General features: G+C 37.9%; 2 protein-coding genes across 3 annotated transcripts in view; one reads left to right on the forward strand and one right to left on the reverse strand.

The window, feature by feature from the left end:
• Positions 1 to 344: 344 nt before the first annotated feature.
• Positions 345 to 13,307, forward strand: LOC136849977 (uncharacterized). Its single transcript, XM_067123514.1, has 8 exons — positions 345 to 411; positions 4,345 to 5,959; positions 6,250 to 6,373; positions 6,671 to 6,749; positions 7,071 to 7,237; positions 7,381 to 7,530; positions 8,552 to 8,663; positions 12,035 to 13,307. Exons 2-8 carry the CDS (start codon positions 4,364 to 4,366, stop codon positions 12,402 to 12,404), a joined length of 2,598 nt encoding a protein of 865 aa, XP_066979615.1. The 5' UTR covers positions 345 to 411; positions 4,345 to 4,363; the 3' UTR covers positions 12,405 to 13,307.
• Positions 13,308 to 16,604: 3,297 nt separating this feature from the next.
• LOC136849980 (zinc finger protein 84-like) overlaps positions 16,605 to 21,701 on the reverse strand; it is a 42,846-nt gene continuing 37,749 nt past the window's right edge. For both annotated transcript variants that reach the window (XM_067123520.1, XM_067123519.1), the window contains one exon: positions 16,605 to 20,996. In XM_067123520.1, coding sequence (XP_066979621.1) covers positions 18,677 to 20,563 — 1,887 coding nt within the window. In that variant the 5' untranslated portion in view covers positions 20,564 to 20,996 and the 3' untranslated portion in view covers positions 16,605 to 18,676. The remainder of the gene's footprint in view (positions 20,997 to 21,701) is intronic.

Consider the following 21,701-nt stretch of genomic DNA (forward strand, 5'->3'; position numbering starts at 1 on the left):
AAAAAGGCAAGATTCAAAAGGAAACACCTGTTCATAAATATCATAACAGAAAACAAAGCAAGAATCCCCAACAGCGCATTTATGCAGGAGTCGCCCCAGGCCCGTCTCTTACTACGGCAAGCAGGAAAATCTTGACACAGGATGCCCAGTTGCCAACAAGGTGGGTACTGCGTAGTACTAAAAAGGTTACCAGACGGAAGAAACGCCAGTTTTGACTTCGAATGATAAAAAACAAAACATTGCAAAAATAAAGGTAAACACACTCTCTCTCTCTCTCTCTCTCTCTCTCTCTCTCTCTCTCTCTCTCTGTAAAGGAAGGGATGCTAAGAAGGCAGCCAATCATCATCCTACAAGCACAGAACCATCGTCACTTCTCGCCAGACCTTCGCCAAAGCTTGAAGCTGTGACACGGTAAGGACTGTAGAAGGATGTGGTTCGAAAATCTTGAAAGGAACTTCTGCTCTTGGTTGCTTTGTGAGAGTGTCCGTGTCTTTTCTTTCCGAGAGTTTTGTCAGTCAAAGTACAGGTGCTCGTCGTTGCCGAAGTTTCAGCAGAAAGAGAAAGAGAGAGACATAGAGAGAAAGAAGGATTAGCATACAACCAAAATGAAGGTCAATTGTAAACAATGAAACGGGTGGAAGGGGAGACCGTTGGGTTTCCGTGGTCACTAGTTTTTACAGGTAATTCTGGCTCCCTGAAGTCATGCCAGATTTGTATGGGCGTTGTGGCTCTCCTGGCAATGCTATAAAATGTATTTGGTATTCGAAGAGATAAAGAGAAGAACGAACAGAAATAATGAAAATAAAAATACATTTAAAGATGATAGCTATTACAAAAACGGTAAGAGATAACTATGAACCTGCTACGGCTTCGTCCAGTGATTATTATTATTATATATTTTGCGAACCTTGTGAAGTGAAGACTCATTGTGAGCCCACCTTTTGACATTCCGAGCCTTTTCATTTTCCACTGTAGGAAAATTATTTCTTTTCCAGAATCTGGAACATTGGGTTGGAATGTGACTGATGACCGAATCGATCACAAGCTCCATCGAGCATTACCACTCATGGTGTACAAGCAACTTGTACCAGACAGCCGAAAGTCCATTTATACAGTAGTGACCCGGATTCCAAATGAGAGATGACAGATAGGCACCATTTATGCAATGAAAAAACAATGATCTATGTAAAACCTCGAATCTGAATTTTACAGGTCTAGCTCAGGATGTGCGTCTATAAATCCTATATAGTCTAGATGTGGTCATTCCAGACCCCGGTCTTTGCTGATCGAATTTCAATTAACCATACAGTAATCGCCAGCATTATTCTTTTCTTTTTAATGAATCAAAGCACCATTTGCGTTAAATGGATCCTTCTACTCCTGGAAGCGCGTTGGCAAGCAAGGGCCAAACCGGTTTACGTTTGCGTACGATAATTTTATAATTTTGCTTACTTACGTCTTGCGCGTATTGGCAACTCGCGCTAAACAGGTTTGCCTTCCCATGGGTTTTTCTTTAACACAGTTGTTTGTTTGTTCTTTCGTCTAATAATAATAATAATAATAATAATAATATAAACTTTATTCATAGGGTTCTTCAGTACCACTTCGGCATATCTCCGTTTTTCTCACCTTCCATATCTTATGCCATTACTACGCAAAGAATTGGTCACAGCAGCTTGAATATTTTTAATTATTATTATTATTATTATTATTATTATTGGCATTCAGCACTTCAATACAGGCTATCTGGCTCGAAATCCCTATACTGTACACACTGTAACCTTGGCTTCCACAAACACTCTTATAGTCTCTCCCCATTTTCCTCACACATCCTGCTACAATACTTTCCTAACTTCACACATTCCACTGACTGCCCCTCCTTTCACCCTACCAGCATCCACATTCACTCCTAAGCACCTGTGCAACCGGTCCATCTTCTATAAAACCCTTTATTTGTGCTCATATTCACTGTCAACTTTCTCTTCCCAAACCTTTCAGCCGGCTCTTGTACTTTCTTTTCACTAGGCCTATTGCCAACCATTGCTGCATCCCTGAAAAACGTTAGCCATTCCCCATTCTGTCCCCGATTCGCTTTCCTCTCTTTGCACCAGTATCAGAGTCTAACCTCCTGTCTCTAACTTCGTTCATATAAAATACCGAATGGAATGGAATATAAAGCTCAGGTCAAGGGCCAAGCACTGGGACCTATGAGGTCACTCAGAGCTGGAAGGGAAATTGAGAGTGGGTGGGTAGGTAGGTTTGAAAGGTGTCCCAGGAGGAAAACCTCGCAGTTGCACTACGAAATAACTGTTAGGAGAGGGTGGATAGCACGATGGAAGAAAGAGAATATGAATGGAGGCACAGTAAAAGGAATGAAAGGGGTTGCAGCTAGGGGCCAATGGGACGCTGCAAAGAACCTTTAATAATGCCTACACCACACCTCGTGAGGTGAACTGGGGGCGCTACCCCCCCCCCCTACGGAAATACAAAATATTGAACCGCCAAGGAGGTATACGTCAAACCGTTCCTTAATTCGATCATGAAAAATTTCTCTCTCTCAACTTGCCCTCTGTACCTTGAATCCTCAATTTCCTCCACATCACCTCTATCATTACTACCCTAATATAATTCTCCCTTTATTTTAATAATTTACTTACATTTTTATTTATTTATTTATGATTTTCTAATAACTGATCTCTCTGCATTTCTATTTACTTTCTGTTACTCTTTTCGAATAAACACCATATGCTCTGGAAGCTTGAATTTCAGATCAATGGCCCCCGTGGGCTTGTTCCATATGAATAGGGTTCATCGTCTGAATAATAATAATAATAATAATAATAATAATAATAATAATAATAATAATAATAATAATAATAATAATACATTTTCATAGATATTTTCGAAATGTTCTTCCCAACCTCAGCTTCAACCAATGCATGTCTTTTGGGATGAGGTTGCTAGGCCAATGACCTTCTCCAAAAGAGCCAGAGTGGGATTGCACAGAACCTTCTCCTGCTAACGGGACATTTTAAGGTCCACAATAATGTTACAAATCTGTGTAGATACTCAAAACTGTCTTTGTGCCAATTACGAATAAAGGTTCATATACAGCTTTTGCCCACAAACACACACATGTATATATGTGTGTGTATGTGTGTGTGTTTGTGTGTGTGTATGTATGCATGTATATTATATATATACTAATGATTATCACTTATAGACAATCTTTACTTTAATATTCACAAACATTTGGCAAAAAATCACTTAAAACCGAAATCACTTCACACCCACGGGAAAGTGATCTTATTTAACAGCTGTGAGAATATATACACTACTATAGTATATATATAATCCGTTTATACGAATTCTTTATATCACATAAAGTCTTGTAGAAACTAAGTTCCTTCTACTGTGCTTCACATGACCTCCCTTCTCACCTGACTGCAGATTAACCTCACGAGCAGCACACCTTTGCTCCTAGGTTGACCTTGACAAAGGTCTTTCCGCAATTAACTGTAATCTTCTCGTGTTGAACTCTCTTTTGCAACAACCACCACTTCTATAACACCAGATTCCCATTTTTAACTTTGACGTGGCATCCAAACTTCGGAATACATGAATTTAAAGTAAGGATTTGGTAGGAGTGGTACTACAGTATGCATACTCACAACTTCGTGTTGTCGGGGGTGGGGAGGGGGATAACCGTTGGAGGTGGCTCTCAGGCATACCAACACATCCTTATCGCTTACACATCCGCCTCTGATTCCCACACACTTACCTTTCAAAGTATTTTTTTTTTATTTTTCATTTTTACTCGGATTGATATGACGCTCTGACAACTGAAACTGGTCAGGAAATAAACCGATATTTCAACGAGAAATACAAGGGAATAACAGAGTCGACTCAAAGCAAAGTATCGCGTTTTGTTTGCAAGCAAACTTTGACGAAGTCCCTGGGTGAAAGTCCAAGGACTGTATCTCTCGATTTTGTGTTTTTCCAAGATGACGTTTACCTCACGTACTGTATATGCGCGTCTGCGCACGTGCGCTGATCCAATGAGGCCTGTTTAACCTAAAAGTAAAGTGGATTTTGATCTTATCGACAGTAAATCAAAACAGTGATTTATCGCAATTATATGTGCAACGTAAGGAGGATTCTGATTTTATTGACGGTAAATCAAAACACGTGATTTATTGCAATTACACATGCAACGCAGTCACGTATTTTACCTGTGTCCCTACTGACTTGTTACTGAGGACGTAGTTTGAAATCACATGACTGTTGATTCTCAGGTACTGAGCAATTTCTTATAAAGTGTTTGCACCTATTTCTATCCCACAGGTTCTTGGAAAATGTTGCCATGCTCTTGGGACTCATGAAAATTACACGGCTCTTGTTTACTTCCTTGATCCTTACGTGGGTGGAGGGGAGTCTGGAGGACGCCCCGGTTATCAGGAAATGCTGTGCTGAAGATGAGTTCCACGACACTGTCGCACGGGACTGCAAGAAAGGGAAAGACCCAACGCCAGAACACCACATCAAGAATCTCCTCAGAGGCAATTCAACAAACATAACTTACAGAACTGGAAAGCTGATCTCATGTTCCGTAGTGGAAATAGAATTGACACCACAGAGTCATGCATTTCTAGCAGATGGGCGTCTCCAAGACTACACGTCAGGGGAAATATACGACCACGAGCAGTACTGTGCAGAACTCAAGGCATCATCGCCAGAAGAGCTGACGAATGGCACTCTGGTAGCTGCAGTCTGTCTGAGAGTGAGAAACTGCTGTAATACAAGCCAGAACGATGCACTTTCTTATGAATCCCACGCTCATCTTGGGGATGCCGTTCACTACGTTGATCGAATTCGCACTTTCCTCAACACTAACCTGGAATCTGCACCACTTTTGATCGAAAACAGCAAACCTTTCAGGATAATCAAATCAGATAAGACCTATGCATACAACGACGGTGGCACAATGATTCTTTGCGACTACTCAAATAACTGTCATGCAGTTTCATCTTGCTGCAAAGAATTCTTTGGCGAGGACAGTGGCGCCTTCGTATGCCAAAGCAAGTTCAATAAATGTTGCTCTTCTGATGAAATCTGGTCTGACAATGGTTGCGTACCAACAAAAAGGAACTTCAGGTCATCCAGTCACATGACGAAACTAATGGAATCCTACCTTCACCAAACAGCACTGCCTAGTCTATTTGGTAAGACCTGCAATACCACATTCAAAACAGCAGACAAGCACATCCACTGGTGGGTGGACAACGAAGGTGCTCTGTCTGTCAAAACCAATGATGGAAATCTAACTACAATCAATTACTGTGTAGAAGATTATGAGGACGATACAGGCGCAGCAGACTCTATGGTAATGCTGTGTCTGAGGGACACAGCTTACATCTTACCTGAAGAAACACTCGATCATTATAGCGACGGTCTCCCTATTGGGAAATGTTGTCCCGAAGGCCAATACTTCGATGAAAGCTTAAGCTGCATTAGCGGGGAATATGACTTGGACATTCTCAAGGAACCAGAGTTTGTGGCTGCCAGAATTACGGAATTAACGTACACAAACTTTCCCAAGTGCAAAAATCTAGAATGGGGTTTTATACCATATGATTTCGGTCAGCAGAACGGGGACGATTATGCCACAATAGTTGAGGACCAGACGATGGGTGTGACTGTGATAGATAACGAAAGTGGCTGCAATTTTACATTTGTGAAACTAAGAAACACAGAGTACTGCATCGATCATTATGTCCTAAATAACATCACCAGGGTACAAATCTATATCTGCAGCAATATGCACAGAATGTCCGTGAAACACCAAGAAAAGTTCATAGTTATACCTTTGTTGTTGACGATATCATGCGCTGCTCTCCTGTACACTGCTTACATCCTCACCTCCTCAAGAGTCAGACGAGGCACTGTTACCGTGAAAAGGGTGAGTTTTCACTTCTTGTTCCTCTCCAATATCACTCTTTATTTCTCACCATTACACTATTTGCTAGAATTATTTGGTGTCATTTTACAAAACTTCACAGTTTTCATTAAGCCTACTGTTTGTGCTATGAGGAAAAGAGGAGAATTTAGTGCAGGAATAATGCCTCTGCCCAGCAAAAGATAAAAGTCATTACTAAAACTTTCAACAGATGCCTCGAATAAGTGACTGATTTTGAAAGTTCATTGCAAATTTGACGGTGTTCCTTTACAAGTGAGTCTTTCATCCTACAGATTAACACACTGGCTGGGAGAATTCTTCTGAGCTATGTGTTCTCTTACTTTCTGGCCTTTCTGTCCGAAATCATTCAATTGACAGCACCTCTACGAAATGATAGTGTTGCTTGTCCATTAATAGGTGAGTCAGTATGGCCTGGGTTCTGTACTTCACTGTGGAATAATGTGAAAACTTAAACTTATGTCACAAATGACCAGTATTGAAGAAAGACTGTAAAGTCTTAACATTCCTAAGTTACAGTTTTTATTAAGGAAATGTTTGCTTCAACAAAGTTTGAGCACCAACTATTTTTATTTAACCTCTTCTTTATTTCAATCGAAAGCTAGAGATCTTTGTACTATTCAACAGAGTATTTTTTCAATAGGTGACTTACTTCTGCATATTTGACCTCAACTGACCCCTTCATTATTTTGGCAGCTGGGTCCACATTGTTCTTCATGTTAGCTGCTTTCCTGTGGAATACATCCATCTGTCTGGAGCCACTGCTTCTCACCCTGTAAGGAAAAACATTCCCTTTTCCGGCCTCTGATCCCATTTTCATTGACTTGGCACAGAGAAATTACAAGTAACTCATTATCTCTTCTTTCCTTTATCACATAATTTAGAATTTTCAAGATACTTGCACATTATAACTTTAGCATAAAGTACTTAATAGCCAATTTTTTTTTTACTTCCCAGATTGAAATCACTTTGGTCAGGCCACAATTTTGCCTCTTCATTCTCTTTGCTTTTGTCAGCCTGTGTTGTATAAGAGTATTTGCAGTTTCTAACAATGAAATCCCAAGTTAACATTTATTCTCATTTCATAAATTCATAGGGACGTCAGAGTTCCAGACAACTGCCGACTGCTATGCCACTGTTTGTGGGCATGGGGCACGCCAGGCATAATCACAGCAGTGGCTTTGACCCTTGACCATTACAGAGCAGATCTGGACTGTTCAATTGTCACACCAAAGGTTGGCCTCAGTTCCTGCTTCTTCTCTGGTAAGTTAATCTAGATGACGTGAGGTCTGCCAATGTCATTTCCTTTTGCAAGGCTTCCATGAATAAGGCTCTGCCTTAACTGATGCAATGTGCGCCTTTTCGTTGCATCTGTTCACTGACGGACAGTCTTTCGATCCTCTCAGATGAAAAAGCCCAACTGCTCTACCTGTACATGCCGATGTCCATCTCCCTCGTTGCAAATGCTGTCTTCTTGACAAGCAGCAATCTGGCAAGACGTGCAAAACTCAAGAAGCTAGAACAAGGAGCTCAACATAGTTCATCTCATGAAGACAGTGAGTATTCACTTCATTCTCATGTCCTGTAGTCAAGACTCTGTCATATCTTTATTATGGCTGGTTTTTGCTATTGCTATCAAGTCAAGCTGGCCTTAGGTCATCGAAGACAGTTTTACCTTTCTAGATAATGAAAACCTGAGTTGTGTGGATCCACTTGTAGCAAGGACCTATGCAAGGAATTCTAAGTATAAGCAGCCAGTTGGCTACATTCCCAAACCTCGAGTACGCAGAAATTCTGAATGGAGTTTCATTAGTATCTAAGATGACTGCTAACGCATCCTTTTTTGAATCTGACCTTTACTTTTTCGAGCATTTCCATTCTTCAAAATCAACCCCGTCAAACAGATGGCAAAAATGCAAACAGTGTAACTAAGTACTATCAATAATTCTGATGGACTAAAACGCCAATGACGAGAAGTACCAGTCAATTTTCATATGCACATCCTGTACCAAATCGTAATACATGTAAATGACTCGTCTCTTCACCATTTATTGCTACAAGATTCTTTGCTCAACGTGAAGACGTTTCCTCTCAGCTTGCCAAGATGTGAATGATAACTATCCTCTTTCCCAGATGCAGACTTCGAAAGAATTTGTCTTAAATCCAGTTGTTTATATGATCTTCTTGAAAACTAATCTTTTTCAAAGAATATGATCATTATTTTTCAAGAGTAATCAGCATTTCTATTTTAAATGGGTTTCTACATGATTTTATGTCGGTGTAATCTCTGAAAGTTGTTTGTGAGAGATACTGTTTATCTACTTCAATGCTGTTATTTAATCTTAGGCAAAAGACTTTTTAGACCAATAAACCTTGGTTATTGCGACGCAACCACATGATATACGCCATCTGATCAATTTGTTAAAACCTAATCCTGACACTATTCCATTCAGACAAGTTTCAACGGAGATAATCTTTATGAGAAACTATTAATATATATTTAAAATATTTTCATTGCCTCGCAGACCCAAATCATCTAATCAGTCTAATTTTAGTATAATTTTCCCTCTTGTATAGAAACGGGAATCGATGGAAACAACTACAAAAGTACGAATGAGGACCAAAGACCAAACGCCAAACCATCACTGCGCCAGCATTCGGGACTCAGGAAATACGAGAAACGTAACGTGTGAGTAATTTCAACCGTTCCGTCTTTTATTTCATTCAAGAATGTAACTTTATTGTTGATAGGTGGCGTTCTCAAAGTCTTTTTGGAATGTTGAATACAGACAAAGACTGCAATTCAACTTGCAAGTAGTAATATTCTTTTAAAGTAACATTATTCATGAACAGCGAGAACAAGAAACTAAAACTGAAAGAACGCCACTTAACATCACGGGTGGGGCACTTCGGAAAAGCCACTGACGTAACACGGTGACTGAAAGATCATGCACCAGATGGCGGTTTTGCGCTCTCTCTCTCTCTCTCTCTCTCTCTCTCTCTCTCTCTCTCTCTCTCTCTCTCTCTCTCTCTCTCTCTGTCGTTTTTCCCCAGCACTGAAACATAGCTAGCAACAAAAGAACCGAGACTTGTGTTTTCCTTACAGCCCGAGACACAGAATTGCAAGTGGAGAAGTAAACATACTGTACTTATTCCCATTTGGTAAATACAAGGACGAGGTTTGCTATATCTGTAGAGAGGAGGAGGACAACACCGAACATTTGTTCAGTTGTAAAACCTTACAAAAACACAAAAGAACATTACTTCAGAGACCCTGCAATCCCATAACAGAAAACTGGGGAATATATAAGACTAGTGCTGAAAATTGAGAATTTATTAACCTGGGAAGCGCTGGTTGTCAAATCCAATAATGTAAAAAAAAACATGAAAGGAGGAGGGATAAAAGTAAAGTAGAAATCTGTTGACAATATTTTTGTAATAACTAGTTCAGAAACATCTCCTCTAACATTTTGGGGTTCCCTGCGGACACTGCTCCGGGGAAGCTGATGACGTAGGAACTTGCTGTGAAATGTGTGATGATGGTTCCTCTACGAATGTTCAGGTATCGAGGTCAGATAAAAAACCATACTTCGGAGTGACAACATACTGTACATATGCAATAATTGCAAGAAGCCTGAACAAAAAACACACAAAAAAAACTCACTGAAGATGAACTTGAAGAAATAAATGAAAACAGAGATATTAACAAAGTTGATTCAGGATTCGGCTCAGAAAACTATTGCCGTAATGATCAACATAGATGAAATCCAAAACAAAACTGACAATGTTGATAAAGATGCAAAGACCATGACAAATATGGACAAAACTTATGCTGTGTCACTGAAGACAAAAAAAAAAGTGCCTCTGATCAAATCTACAAACGAAGAGAGCACAGCAGCAAATGAAAAGAGACAAATTACGAATAAAATAACATGTTAAAACAACAAGAGATGGACATGTTAAAACAAATTAGTAAAATTGATGCAATAATGAAAAATATAAAAAAATGGATGTCTGCGAGGAAGTTGAAAATGAAGACAAAACTGAGTGTATGCTATTTGGATCTGACAGTGCACTACGAAAATATGAACACTTCAAAAGAATAACTATTGGTTCGTCAACAATAAATATTGTGGCAGCAGTGGGGAACTTTGGCGTATTTATTGATAATAAATTGTCGATGAAGAACCATATATTGCATATTACAAAAACCTGTAACTGCCATATTAGAAACATTGCATTTATTAGAAAATACCTAAACGAAGATACTCTGAAAACAGCAATTTGCAACCAAATACTTTCGAGGCTTGACTACTGCAACGTTATATACTAAGGTCTCCCTAACTACCTACTAAGAAAACTGCAAGCACAAAATAGAGCCACCAAGTTAATGAAAAGATTACATTCCAGTGATAAAATAACCCCAGCACTAATTGAGCTACATTTGCTCCCAGTAAAAGCTAGAATAGAGTATAAAATGCTATTTACAGTCTTTAAAGCACTAAAATATGACGAACCAACAACACATCTGAGAAACTGCTTAAGCTTCTTTAGACCTGAAATGAATATTGTAATCAGACATGCTAGTGAAGCATAAGGCTATTTGAACCTAGAACAAATTGTAAGTCAGGCGAGAGAGCATTTGTACACAGTGCACCAGGACTATACAACAAAATACCGCCTGAAGTGAAGAGCATACAAGAAGAAAGCAAATTTTAAAAAGAACTAAAGACTCTCCTATTCTGCAGGAGCTACAATACTGACGAGAGAACACTGAAAGACAATTACTGTATAAAATATAAGCACCACCGTATTTTGAAAACTCGCCAGGAACCATCGGAGAGAGTCGGTGCTTAGGCCTATTAGAGACCGTATCGCGGCCTTTCGAGCGCACGTGTGTGTGTGTGTGCGTGCGTCATCCATCGGAGGAAACAAAAAAGAAAAAAAAAAAAAAAACAGAGCATCCCATTTTCTCTCTCTCAAGGAACGCAACTTCTACCATACAATATTTCCGTCGGTTTCTCCTAACCATTGTTGACTCGATTTACGTACAATCACCACTACTTGCATTGCCATGCAAGCATTCCAATCATGTACTCATAATGTTCCACAGAATCTTCTGTATCAAACTGTATGTATGTTTCTGTTTGTGAAGACGCCAAACGTCTCGCCATTTCACATACATTATGCTACCGCGTTGTATTCATTAACCTGTCTCGAATCTCATGCAACTTTCCATATGTGGAATTTCCTGGCCTTTCCATTGATATGTTTTATCATCGTACGTTTATTATGTCTCTCACAATCGCGATCTGTTTGTCTGCCGACAAACACAGACGTCCGAATCATTACCTCTGTTTTGCCCTGTCTGTGTGTAGAAACTATTTTGCGGCTCGCACCAGCCAATAACAACTTCGAAGATTCTGTACATTCATCTCCCAACACAATCACTTGCATACATCATAATAAAGTTTTCATCTAACCTATCCATCTCACAGACTCATCAACAGTTATGGGCTGTTCTAGGAGCAAGAGCCCGTGCTGGCACAAGGCCAGCTAAATCTGAAACAACACCCTAAACATTATCTATAAAAGCCCATTAATGCATCTTCTGAGACATCAGTATTTGCGTATACTATTTAGGTATCTAAGTATACTATTTGATCAGCAGTCTCTTTTAATACTTCTCTCTATTATGCAATATTAGTAAATAAGCCTCAGTGGTGGTCAGTGAAAATGAAACTCTCAAAAAATTTTTCTCATAAGTCAGTTCTTGTAGCTTTTTCAATCCCTTTAGTTTTAGCTTCCTTCTTCCTGATCAGAGGGACTTAGTCCTGTGTCATACCAGATGGTAAACTTTATCCTCCTGAAAGCATTAGCATCTTTCTCTTATTTCTGCTCATTTTCCTTCTGAAGTCTTTAAAGAGAGGGCAAATTGTGGTATGGTTATCTAGGACTCAGGAACTAAGAATAGTACTATATTTAAGGACAGGCTATTTTGATTCACCTGTATGTCATTAACCCAGATACTCTCTATACTTTCTCCACTTCCTCTTCCAGGTGGGCTGACTCGACAAAGCTGGCCTTTTGGGCGGGATCCACTTGGGTTTTGGAGGTAGTTGCATTTCTGATATCTTATTACAAGATAATTGTTGGCAACGAGTGGCACACATACCTATGGTATCTTCCCGCAGCCATCAACTGCCTCAGGGGCGTCGGCATTTTCTTCATTATCGTTCTTACTGCAGAAGTTCGCAAGAAAATGTCCAAAAGGCTCTGCATCATCTGTCCATGGGTCAAAACGCTGAGAAGGGCACTCCGTTCCCACTCAAAAGGTAACACCATTTCATCAACCTCTGGCAAGGAATCCACCTCAAAAGACCGAACCTCATCAATCCTGGAACCAGAGACAACAGTCACCAGGCTCTGAGTCTGTCAAGAACCACAGGAAAAAAAAAAGTTACGAGGGTTGCTGAGAGTAGGGCCATGGGGCTGTTCAATCGAGTCATGACGTGCACTTTTGCCTTAGTCACATATTTGGTGTGACTAGACTCTATTTCTCAATATGACCTGAGGACAACTGGAAGCTATGGAATATAGAATCATCAAATATTTCAGACATGCTAGATGGTCTGAACATAATAGAACAATAATTTTAACTTAAGGCCTGTCACTTTATTACAAAATATGCATTCTTATAAATTGCTCACTGGATTCACAGTTTATTTTGTAGTACAATTATAACCCATTCATGTTCCAACCAATAGTTCTTGATAACTCCCATCAGAATCGTCTAAAGGAGGGAGCTTCTAGTCCTAAGCACAGGCATCGTCAACAAGGCCACTTATCATTGGTTAAAGTTTCCTTGACATGTCCTTAACCAGACGATAGTACCAGCTACTCAACATGCTATGCAAAACATTCACATGACTTCAGCCTCTAAACAAAAGCCAATGTTAAAATTTTAAAGGCCTGAATGCATTTTTTAAAAAGACCAATAACACAATCAGGCCTTTGTTCTTAAAACCTATAGTACTCAAACTTGGGTGACTCAGTCCAGTCTCACTATGACAGATTTTCAAGCCTTCAGTTTTCACTAAGAAGCTTTTTAACACAGTACAACCAGTTTCTATTTAGCTTATCCGTCCACTTGGTATCCCCTCAGAAACAACCACTGGAGGAAAATTCAAACAGCCATGAGCACGAAGGAGTTGCAGAACACTTTGTATGCATTTTCAGATATGTACGGTCTTTGTTTCTTACTAACCTCACCTTGCTTCGTTCTGTTGAGAACTACAGTATTCACGATCTTCTAAATAAATACATAAAATTATGTCAAAGCTTTGTAGTCCCCAATGAGGCTTTTCTATTACTGCATTATTATCATTATTATTATTATTATTACTATTACAGGCAGTCCCCGGTTTACGGCAAGGGTGCAGTAAACCAGAACATCATAACAATAATGGAAATAAATGGCAGTAAATAAAAACTGGGTTACAGCACTGTAAAACCGCTTACGGCGCCATGAGCCAGGCAGCGTAAAGTCGTAATGCTGTAACCCGGGGACTACCTGTATTACTATTTACAATGTCTCTGGAATAACGTTTATTTGAGATGAAAAAGTAAAACCCAACCATGAGAACCCTGTGAAGACAGAATCATCAAAGAAAGGAATATAAACAAACAAAATTTATTCCTTCAGCAAAAAGTAGCTATTTGGGTTAAGTTTTGTTTTCTTTAAAAAATCAAGGTCTGTATTGTTTATCATCCCTATCAAAGCATCACAAGAATAGTTTAAATTGGTCAAAAGGTTTAGACTATTTTATCAGGAAAGGAAAGCATCATTTGCTTATGCCTACATCCAGCCCTTTGTTGGCCGAGTCGGTTGAGCTTCAGACCGTCATTCGATGGGCCGGAGTTCAATTCCTGCAGCTGGCTGATAAAGAGTTAGAGGAATTTATTTCTGGTGATAGAAATTCATTTCTCGCTATAATGTGGTTCGGATTCCACAATAAGCTGTAGGTCCCGTTGCTAAGTAACCAATTGGTTCTTAGCCACGTAAAATAAGTCTAATCCTTCGGGCCAGCCCTAGGAGAGCTGTTAATCAGCTCAGTTGTCTGGTAAAACTAAGGTATACTTTTTTTTTTATGCCTACATCCAAACATCTTTGTCCATTTTATGGTGACGAGTCCTGCAAGGAAAGGTTGCCGCTGCCCAAGACAGAGGAAAAAAAGCTTTGCAATGCCTTTTGAAACCTTTTCTAAAGCCTGACCAGGGAACATTTTTACTCAACTTTCCAACTTTTCTCTGTCCATAAATATCCTGCAAATATTTTCATAAACTTTTCTTGGAGCAGTCTCCCAAAATGACAAATTTTTTAAACCTCGTCCTAAAGAAAATACACACCTAAGTTAACAAAATGCTATTCAGTGCTAAGATTCACCTCTTCTGTAATTGCTTTAATTTTGGAACTGGTTACCAATTTCACTGAAATACAGTAGTTTCATTAAAAAATTAAATCTACTTCAAAATTCTCCTCTTCAAGCTTCCTTGCAATCATCAGATATATTCTCACCTCATCCTGATCCCAGTCGCTGACTAGTCTTAAATTCACTTCTTTAATAGGCAAGATTTTTGAGATGGCTCCTTCATAGGGCCTGATAGCAAGTCCAAATAAATAATTACCAAACAACACGCAACCACACTGTCAGGGAAGCTGCCTGATAAGACAGAACTCTTTCCTCAACTAGACACTTGCCCCTCTTTCAGAATCTTGAATAAATTTTACCTCCTTGGAATTACTAGGAAATGTAACTTGACCCACTCATACCTAACCACCTACAATCTTCTGAGTAATCTTTTGACCGAGTCCCCAACAAATTATATACCTGTTACTGACAATTCATTCTCACATCTTTTGTTCTAAGAATACTTTTCCCTTCACTAGACCTGTTATCTTGTTACTTGATACGTACCTTGTACAATTATATATATATATATATATATATATATATATATATATATATATATATATATATATATATATATATATATATATATATATATATATATATATATATATATATATATATATATATTATATATCACTTTTATACATATTCATTTATATCATATATTACCATATATGAAAAATATAAACATATGTATATACATATATACATTTCGACTTTATTTCAAGCCATTGTATAAGGATATCACAATATATATATATATATATATATATATATATACATATATATATATATATATATATATATATATATATATATATATATATATATATATATATATATATATATATATATATATATATATATATATATATATATATATATATATATATATATATATATATATATTTTGACAGTTTTGTGGCAATGCAGAGGAAAACTATTGGGTTTGTCTAAACTTCAAATTTGTAGGGCTAACATGTATCAGTAACTACAGTAAATTATAAGTATTTTCAAATACCATCTGTATGTGTACAGCTTAGATCCCAATAAAGGTTGCAAGACAGAGCAGTATCAGCCATAATAAAGTGAAAAGAAAAACCAATATTAACATTAAATAAGAATGTCCTCAGTAAAGTCTATCAGGTTTATTTTGCATATAAAAGGCCTCTGCTGTACTATCTACACAGCAGAAACAGGGACACTTACAAAGAAAATGTTTGAGATACTTGAACAGCTACAACCACACTGTCTTTCACTAGCAATCAGCATCCACACTTCACTTCCATGAAGACAAGTTGGCTCAACGATTCCTGTGTACACAAATGGTCAAAATCTTTCGCACACATCCTGCTACCCGACTTGTTTCACCTTTTCCATGAAACAAATCAGCAGCTTCCATTCTTCCACCATCCATACTAATATTCACTTCTTCACTTATATGATTACATAATGCTCATACTTTTACATTTGCTCACACTTTCCTACCCCTCCACTAGTTTCTGCAGTTTCTCTTCACTGTTCCTATTTCATACTTATCGCAGCCTGCTTGGTACCCAGTATCCATTCTGCACAGGCATGGTGCAAATACCCAGCCAAGATATAATCTTCCTGATTCAGAAACGGAATGTACAAGATGCATAAATCTACAAATTTAAGCTATGTGAAAGATGGAATTCCCTTAAAAAAATTACTATAATTTTTGCTTATGCAATAAGGGCAAGTTAACTCAGCATATCTAGAAAGGCTATCTGAGGGGGTTTACTTCTGAAAAAAGACAAACAAATTTTTAAAATGGTAAATTTATGCATAGGATTAATTCATACCCTGAAAAATAAGACATTACTGAGATTAGGACATTACTCTCTACAGTACAGTACAGTTATAATAACAGAAATTCACTAAAATGTCAACAAATGTCAAAAGGAAAATCTGACAAATACACAATGGACAATGGCAATGAAAATCCCTCCCACTAAAATCTGTGGTGAAAGTATAGTAGTTTCACACTTTTCTTAGACTCTCGTCATAACTTTCTTTTAATTTAATTTCTACAATATTTATTTTCTCTTTTTCCTTCCTCTTCTTTGTATTCACTTTGAACATCGTGCAAGTCGTTTACTTAGGCTTCAGCGCGAAAGGATAAAGACCAGAAAAAGCTTTAACAATTTTATTTAAAATAACAGAATATACAAGGCACTATGGACTATTTTACAAAACATCTGGATTCCCATGTATATATCTGAAGATGTGATAAAACAATTCACAGATTAACAACTTTGGTAGCTATCACTGTTTTTAAAATCTCACATGAAGCATTAATACTTCTAAATAAAACAGTTCTTGGCATCAGCTTACCAGAACACACTTAGTTAATGTACAAAAGTTCTTCCAACCTGACCACCGAATCAAAAAATGTGTTCCTATCTTAATTGCAATGTGAGCCATCCAAAAATTACACATACAGTCCTGTACAGACAGTCCCCATTTATGATGGGTCCGGCTTACAATGTTCACTTTTTTTCAAATATATTCATCAAAAATTATTTCCTGGTTTACGATGTTCGCGTGTTCCAGAGTAATGACGCCGATCCGACGGAAGAAATATGGCTCCAAAACGGCAGAATAATCAAAATTTGGAGGTTTTTTGATGAAAAACTCAATAAATATGCAGATTACATCGTTTTCAATGCACCAAAAGCATTAAAAGTAAGGTTTTCTTTGGATTTTTGACAATTTTTTGGTTTACGACGATTTTACGTTTACGACGTGGCATAAGAACGGAACCCCCGTCATAAACCGGGGACTGCCTGTAATTAATGATCACAATTTCAACAGGTATTGCAAACTTTAAATGTGCATTCATTGGTCCTTCTAAGCTTTGTACCATTGTGATGGAAATCTAAGTACCAGTAAATAAGTATACTGTATTTCCAGAACACAACTGGAAAAGTGCCTAAAATCTCACGCAAATGGGATGCAAAAAACTTGGTTGTCTTGTTACTAAGACATCTGAAATAATGACAGCCCTTATTCAGTCAGAAAATATTGACTCAGATATCCCTAATTTTACCTTACTCCATCTCCACAAAAAAAAACTGCTCATCTCCACAAAAAAAAACTGCCCAATGACCTACCTCAGTTTGTGAAAATACCTAACTCATGACATGGTGACAAAACCATTCCAAATTAAAGCTGATGCAAAGCAAATAGTTTACACTGAAAACCAAACTAAAACTTACAACGCAGCCTCTCTCTGGTGAACCAAGTTAAAAAGCCTCCACCTTCTGATCATTTGATTTCTACCTATACAGTTTATCGGACAGGAATTCTGGTAGAAAGTGAACTTGAGGGAAGACAGTGATGAAAACTGATTTTAGGTCTTACCCCACAAAAGATTTACGACTGTTCCTCAAGAATGTGTGCTCATGCTGTACTATAAGAGCTATGAACACAGCTATATGGACTGAAGTATATGAAAGACTTTTCACTGATTACCACAAAAAGCTGTAAAAGCAAAGTTTTACACCCTGACTACTGGAAAATACAGCTATTTAAGACAAATGCATGTAATTAGGTATAATGTCCCTTATTCACTGTGTGTATAGCTACAGTTTCATCACTCCAAGATAGAAGAAAGACATTAACTGGTCCAAAGTTAAGACACATACGGCTCTGACAGACTAATAATGAGAAACTGAGAAAGTAACCAAAACCATAAACATGACTAATGAGCAAAAATTCAGCTATCCAAGCAACCAAGTAATTCTTGAACTAATGGACCTTGTCAATGAATGCACAGGCAAGCAACTCTCTTCATGCAACTACCATCAAAAATACGAAGTCACAGAAGAATATAATTGACTGAGTTATGTAAAGTGGTAAAATAAATACTTCTGGAAAGTTCTGAAAACCTTAGATTATTCTGCTGGTAGTTAAAACCTATCACAGGGCCACAGTTAAGCTCACAATAGAAATGAGTTCCTGTGGTTTAAAACAAACTATATGTTACTAGAGGACAGAGAGAGAGAGAGAGAGAGAGAGAGAGAGAGAGAGAGGCTTTTTGTTGTTACAGAACTAATTTTGATGGCAGCTTATGAGAGAGAGAGAGAGAGAGAGAGAGAGAGAGAGAGAGAGAGAGAGAAAATGGCTTTTCATTGTTACAGAACTAATTTCAATGGCAGCTTATCCACTCCTTACAAGAGATTTAATGAGATAACAAACAAATTCAGGCTAGTGGATCTTCTGCACATTCTTTCAGTTCCATATCAACTGCCTCAGTTACCATGATAACATTACTTTGTTCCTCTGCTCTAAATGCAGTGTCATTAAAAACCTTTCTGTCTTCAGAAAATGGTTCCTCCTTGACTACAGTAAGTAACTCTAAAGAACTGGAATCGATATCATTTTCTAATTTTACTGAAGACACTGGGATTTCCACATCTTTTTCTTCATCAGATATACACAAAGGGTTTTTGGCACTTGGTGTGACAGAGAACGAATCATCCTCATCTTCGCTAAGCAGGATTGTGGAATACGGATCTATGTTATCTTTTCTGTGCATCATTTTATGCCTATCTGCTTCGTATTTAAAAAGCAACACTTCCCCACAGACTCTGCATCTACACGACTTCTCTCTGGAATGAGACTCCATGTGGTCTCTGAAAACATCCGAGGATGAGAATCTTTTGATACAAACACGGCACCTGAAAGGTCTCCCAACAGGACAAAAGTTGGCATGAACGCTGTAATATTTTCTGTGCATCAGTCTTCCACATAAGGCACAGCTACATTTCTGCTCACTATGATGCATTCGTGAATTCACATCACTGAAAATTTTCAAACAAATTTTGCATGTATAAGGAACTTCCTCTGAATGTTCACTTAAATGTTGCCAAAATGCAAGTTTGTCTCCCAACACACTAACACACAGTGTACATTTATATTTTCCACTTTCTGCACCAGCACTAGATTTCAAACTTAAAACATCATCTTCAACTGTTACTGAATACACTTTCCGGGACTTGCAAGTTTTTAAATCCATGGATGGGATTTCATTAGTACATACAATTTGTCTATAGGCTGTATTTACCTTATTTTCACTTGTTGCATTTACCATATTTTCACTGGTTGCACTTACTCTATGTTCACTAGCTGAAGGACCCTTGTGACCTTCAGATACTGCAGATAATCTCCTGCATGAGACACCAATATCCTTCAGTATACTTCGCAGACCACTGCTCTTTTCAGTAGGATTTAGGTCTTTTGAAACTAAAGGCCCAACAGTTTTGGGTGCTGCTGAAACAGTAATGACTGTTACAGCATCCTTACCACTTTCTTGCAAGTCCTCTCTCTTCAATTTCTTTGAGACTATCATCTCTGAATTACCACGCCTGTTCATGAACTTCCTATCTTTCAGTGTAGTGGAGTTTTCAGTCAACACCATTCCCCCACTGTGTGAGGAGGTGTGAATTCTCATGTGGTCATCTCGCTTCTCTCTGTCATAAAACGATTCAAAACATATCTCACAGCGGAAAAACATAAGATAATCATGGTGTTCCATGTGCCTGTCGTACTCGGCCTTATTTTCATAAGCCCTTGTACATATGGAACAACTCAAATGGCCCACGTGCTTTTGGATATGCTTGTACAGGTTCTTCTTTGTGCAATAACCTCGGTCGCACACACTGCACTTCAGTAAGTCTTCTGCACTTTCAAATATTTTCGGCTGGTTGCCCTTCCCTTGTGAAGCATGATGGCCCCCAGTGCACCTACAAGGCTTCTCGTTGATATGATTACAAATATGATTATACAAGCTACTTTTAATACAGAAAATCCACCCACATATCTTGCATTGGTAAGTTTTCCCCTCAGAGTGCGCTTGCATATGATATAAGTACATGCCAGGATCACTGAAATGTTTGTGGCACACTTTGCACTGATACTCTCCGTCGTCATCAGAATCCTTTACGTCTTTGGACACATTTTTTTCTAGTACTCCAGTAGGAATATTTCCTTCTGGACTGATAATATCTATATGAACTCCCATGTGGAGGTGAAGAACTGGTAATTCCTCAAAAGAAATGTCACACCAAGAGCACACATAGTGAGCCATATCTAACACATTAATATCTACAATCCAACAAAAGCTATTCTAGAGCATTATAAAATTCTGAAAATAAAACTTTTCAGCTGAGCCAAAATAATAAATTCCTGCAAGCCTCAAATAAATATCTTACTGTATATAACAAGAGCTAAACTTAATTCATATATTGCAATTACAGTGAAATATTGTACCAAATAACTACATAACATTTAAATATTTATTCATACCCTGCTTGAGTAACATTTATCATTCAATACTGGCTACAAAACACAAAATTTCCCCTAACCTTACTGGGAAATGTTCACAATATACTAAAATCTATTTACGATTCAACAATAGTGAAAATAAGATCCCAACTGATGCTACTTGATGGCTCTCTGGAATCAACTCACCTATGTAACAACAGGAGTCAAAAGATCCTTCAACTTGATTTTAGCAGATCCTAAAAAAAAAAAAGTTAGGTTCACTTCCTTGTAAAAGAAAATTTTGTAACTTTCTTATACTAAATTACTGAACCGGCTTCCTCCAAATTTCTGATTTCTACTTTCAAAGTTCTACTCACAGTAATGCCTAGACACAGTAAAGTGCACAGTAATGTCTAGACACTGCAAATTTAAGAGTTATTAGTTATTTAGTTATAAAAAGGCTTAAATAGACCAGTAAATTTAAATTGATGAAGGAAGTTCATTTAGATATTCTCCTAAATGGATGCAAATTTGTTGAATAGTTCCACCTCTACTTTAAGGGTAGTTCCTGTTGACCAAATATTCACTTAAGCTTTTCTTCACATAAATCCAAAATGGTCTGCCATTTTAGTTACTAAACATGAAGGACAACAGTTTACAACTCACATACACATAGCATTTTATTTTAGATCAACAAGATGTAAATGACCGTACATGAGTGAACAAAACGACCAAGGAAAAACTGTTCTATAACACCTGGCATTACTGATCACTTGGTTCTACGAAGTTCAGTTAAGAATTCCAACTGTGATTTTCATACATGAAGTAGTTATTTAGAACCCACAAAAAGTTACTGTCTGTAGTTTACTGAGTTTCTGCAGCATACCTTCTGCCACTAACAGCATTATTTTCTGTCTTTTACTTTCCATACATTCCCTTTTGTCTCTTCCCACTCTCTTCAG

The sequence above is a fragment of the Macrobrachium rosenbergii genome, chromosome 21 (assembly GCF_040412425.1).
Source record: "Macrobrachium rosenbergii isolate ZJJX-2024 chromosome 21, ASM4041242v1, whole genome shotgun sequence".
In the NCBI taxonomy this organism is placed as follows: Eukaryota; Metazoa; Arthropoda; class Malacostraca; order Decapoda; family Palaemonidae; genus Macrobrachium; species Macrobrachium rosenbergii.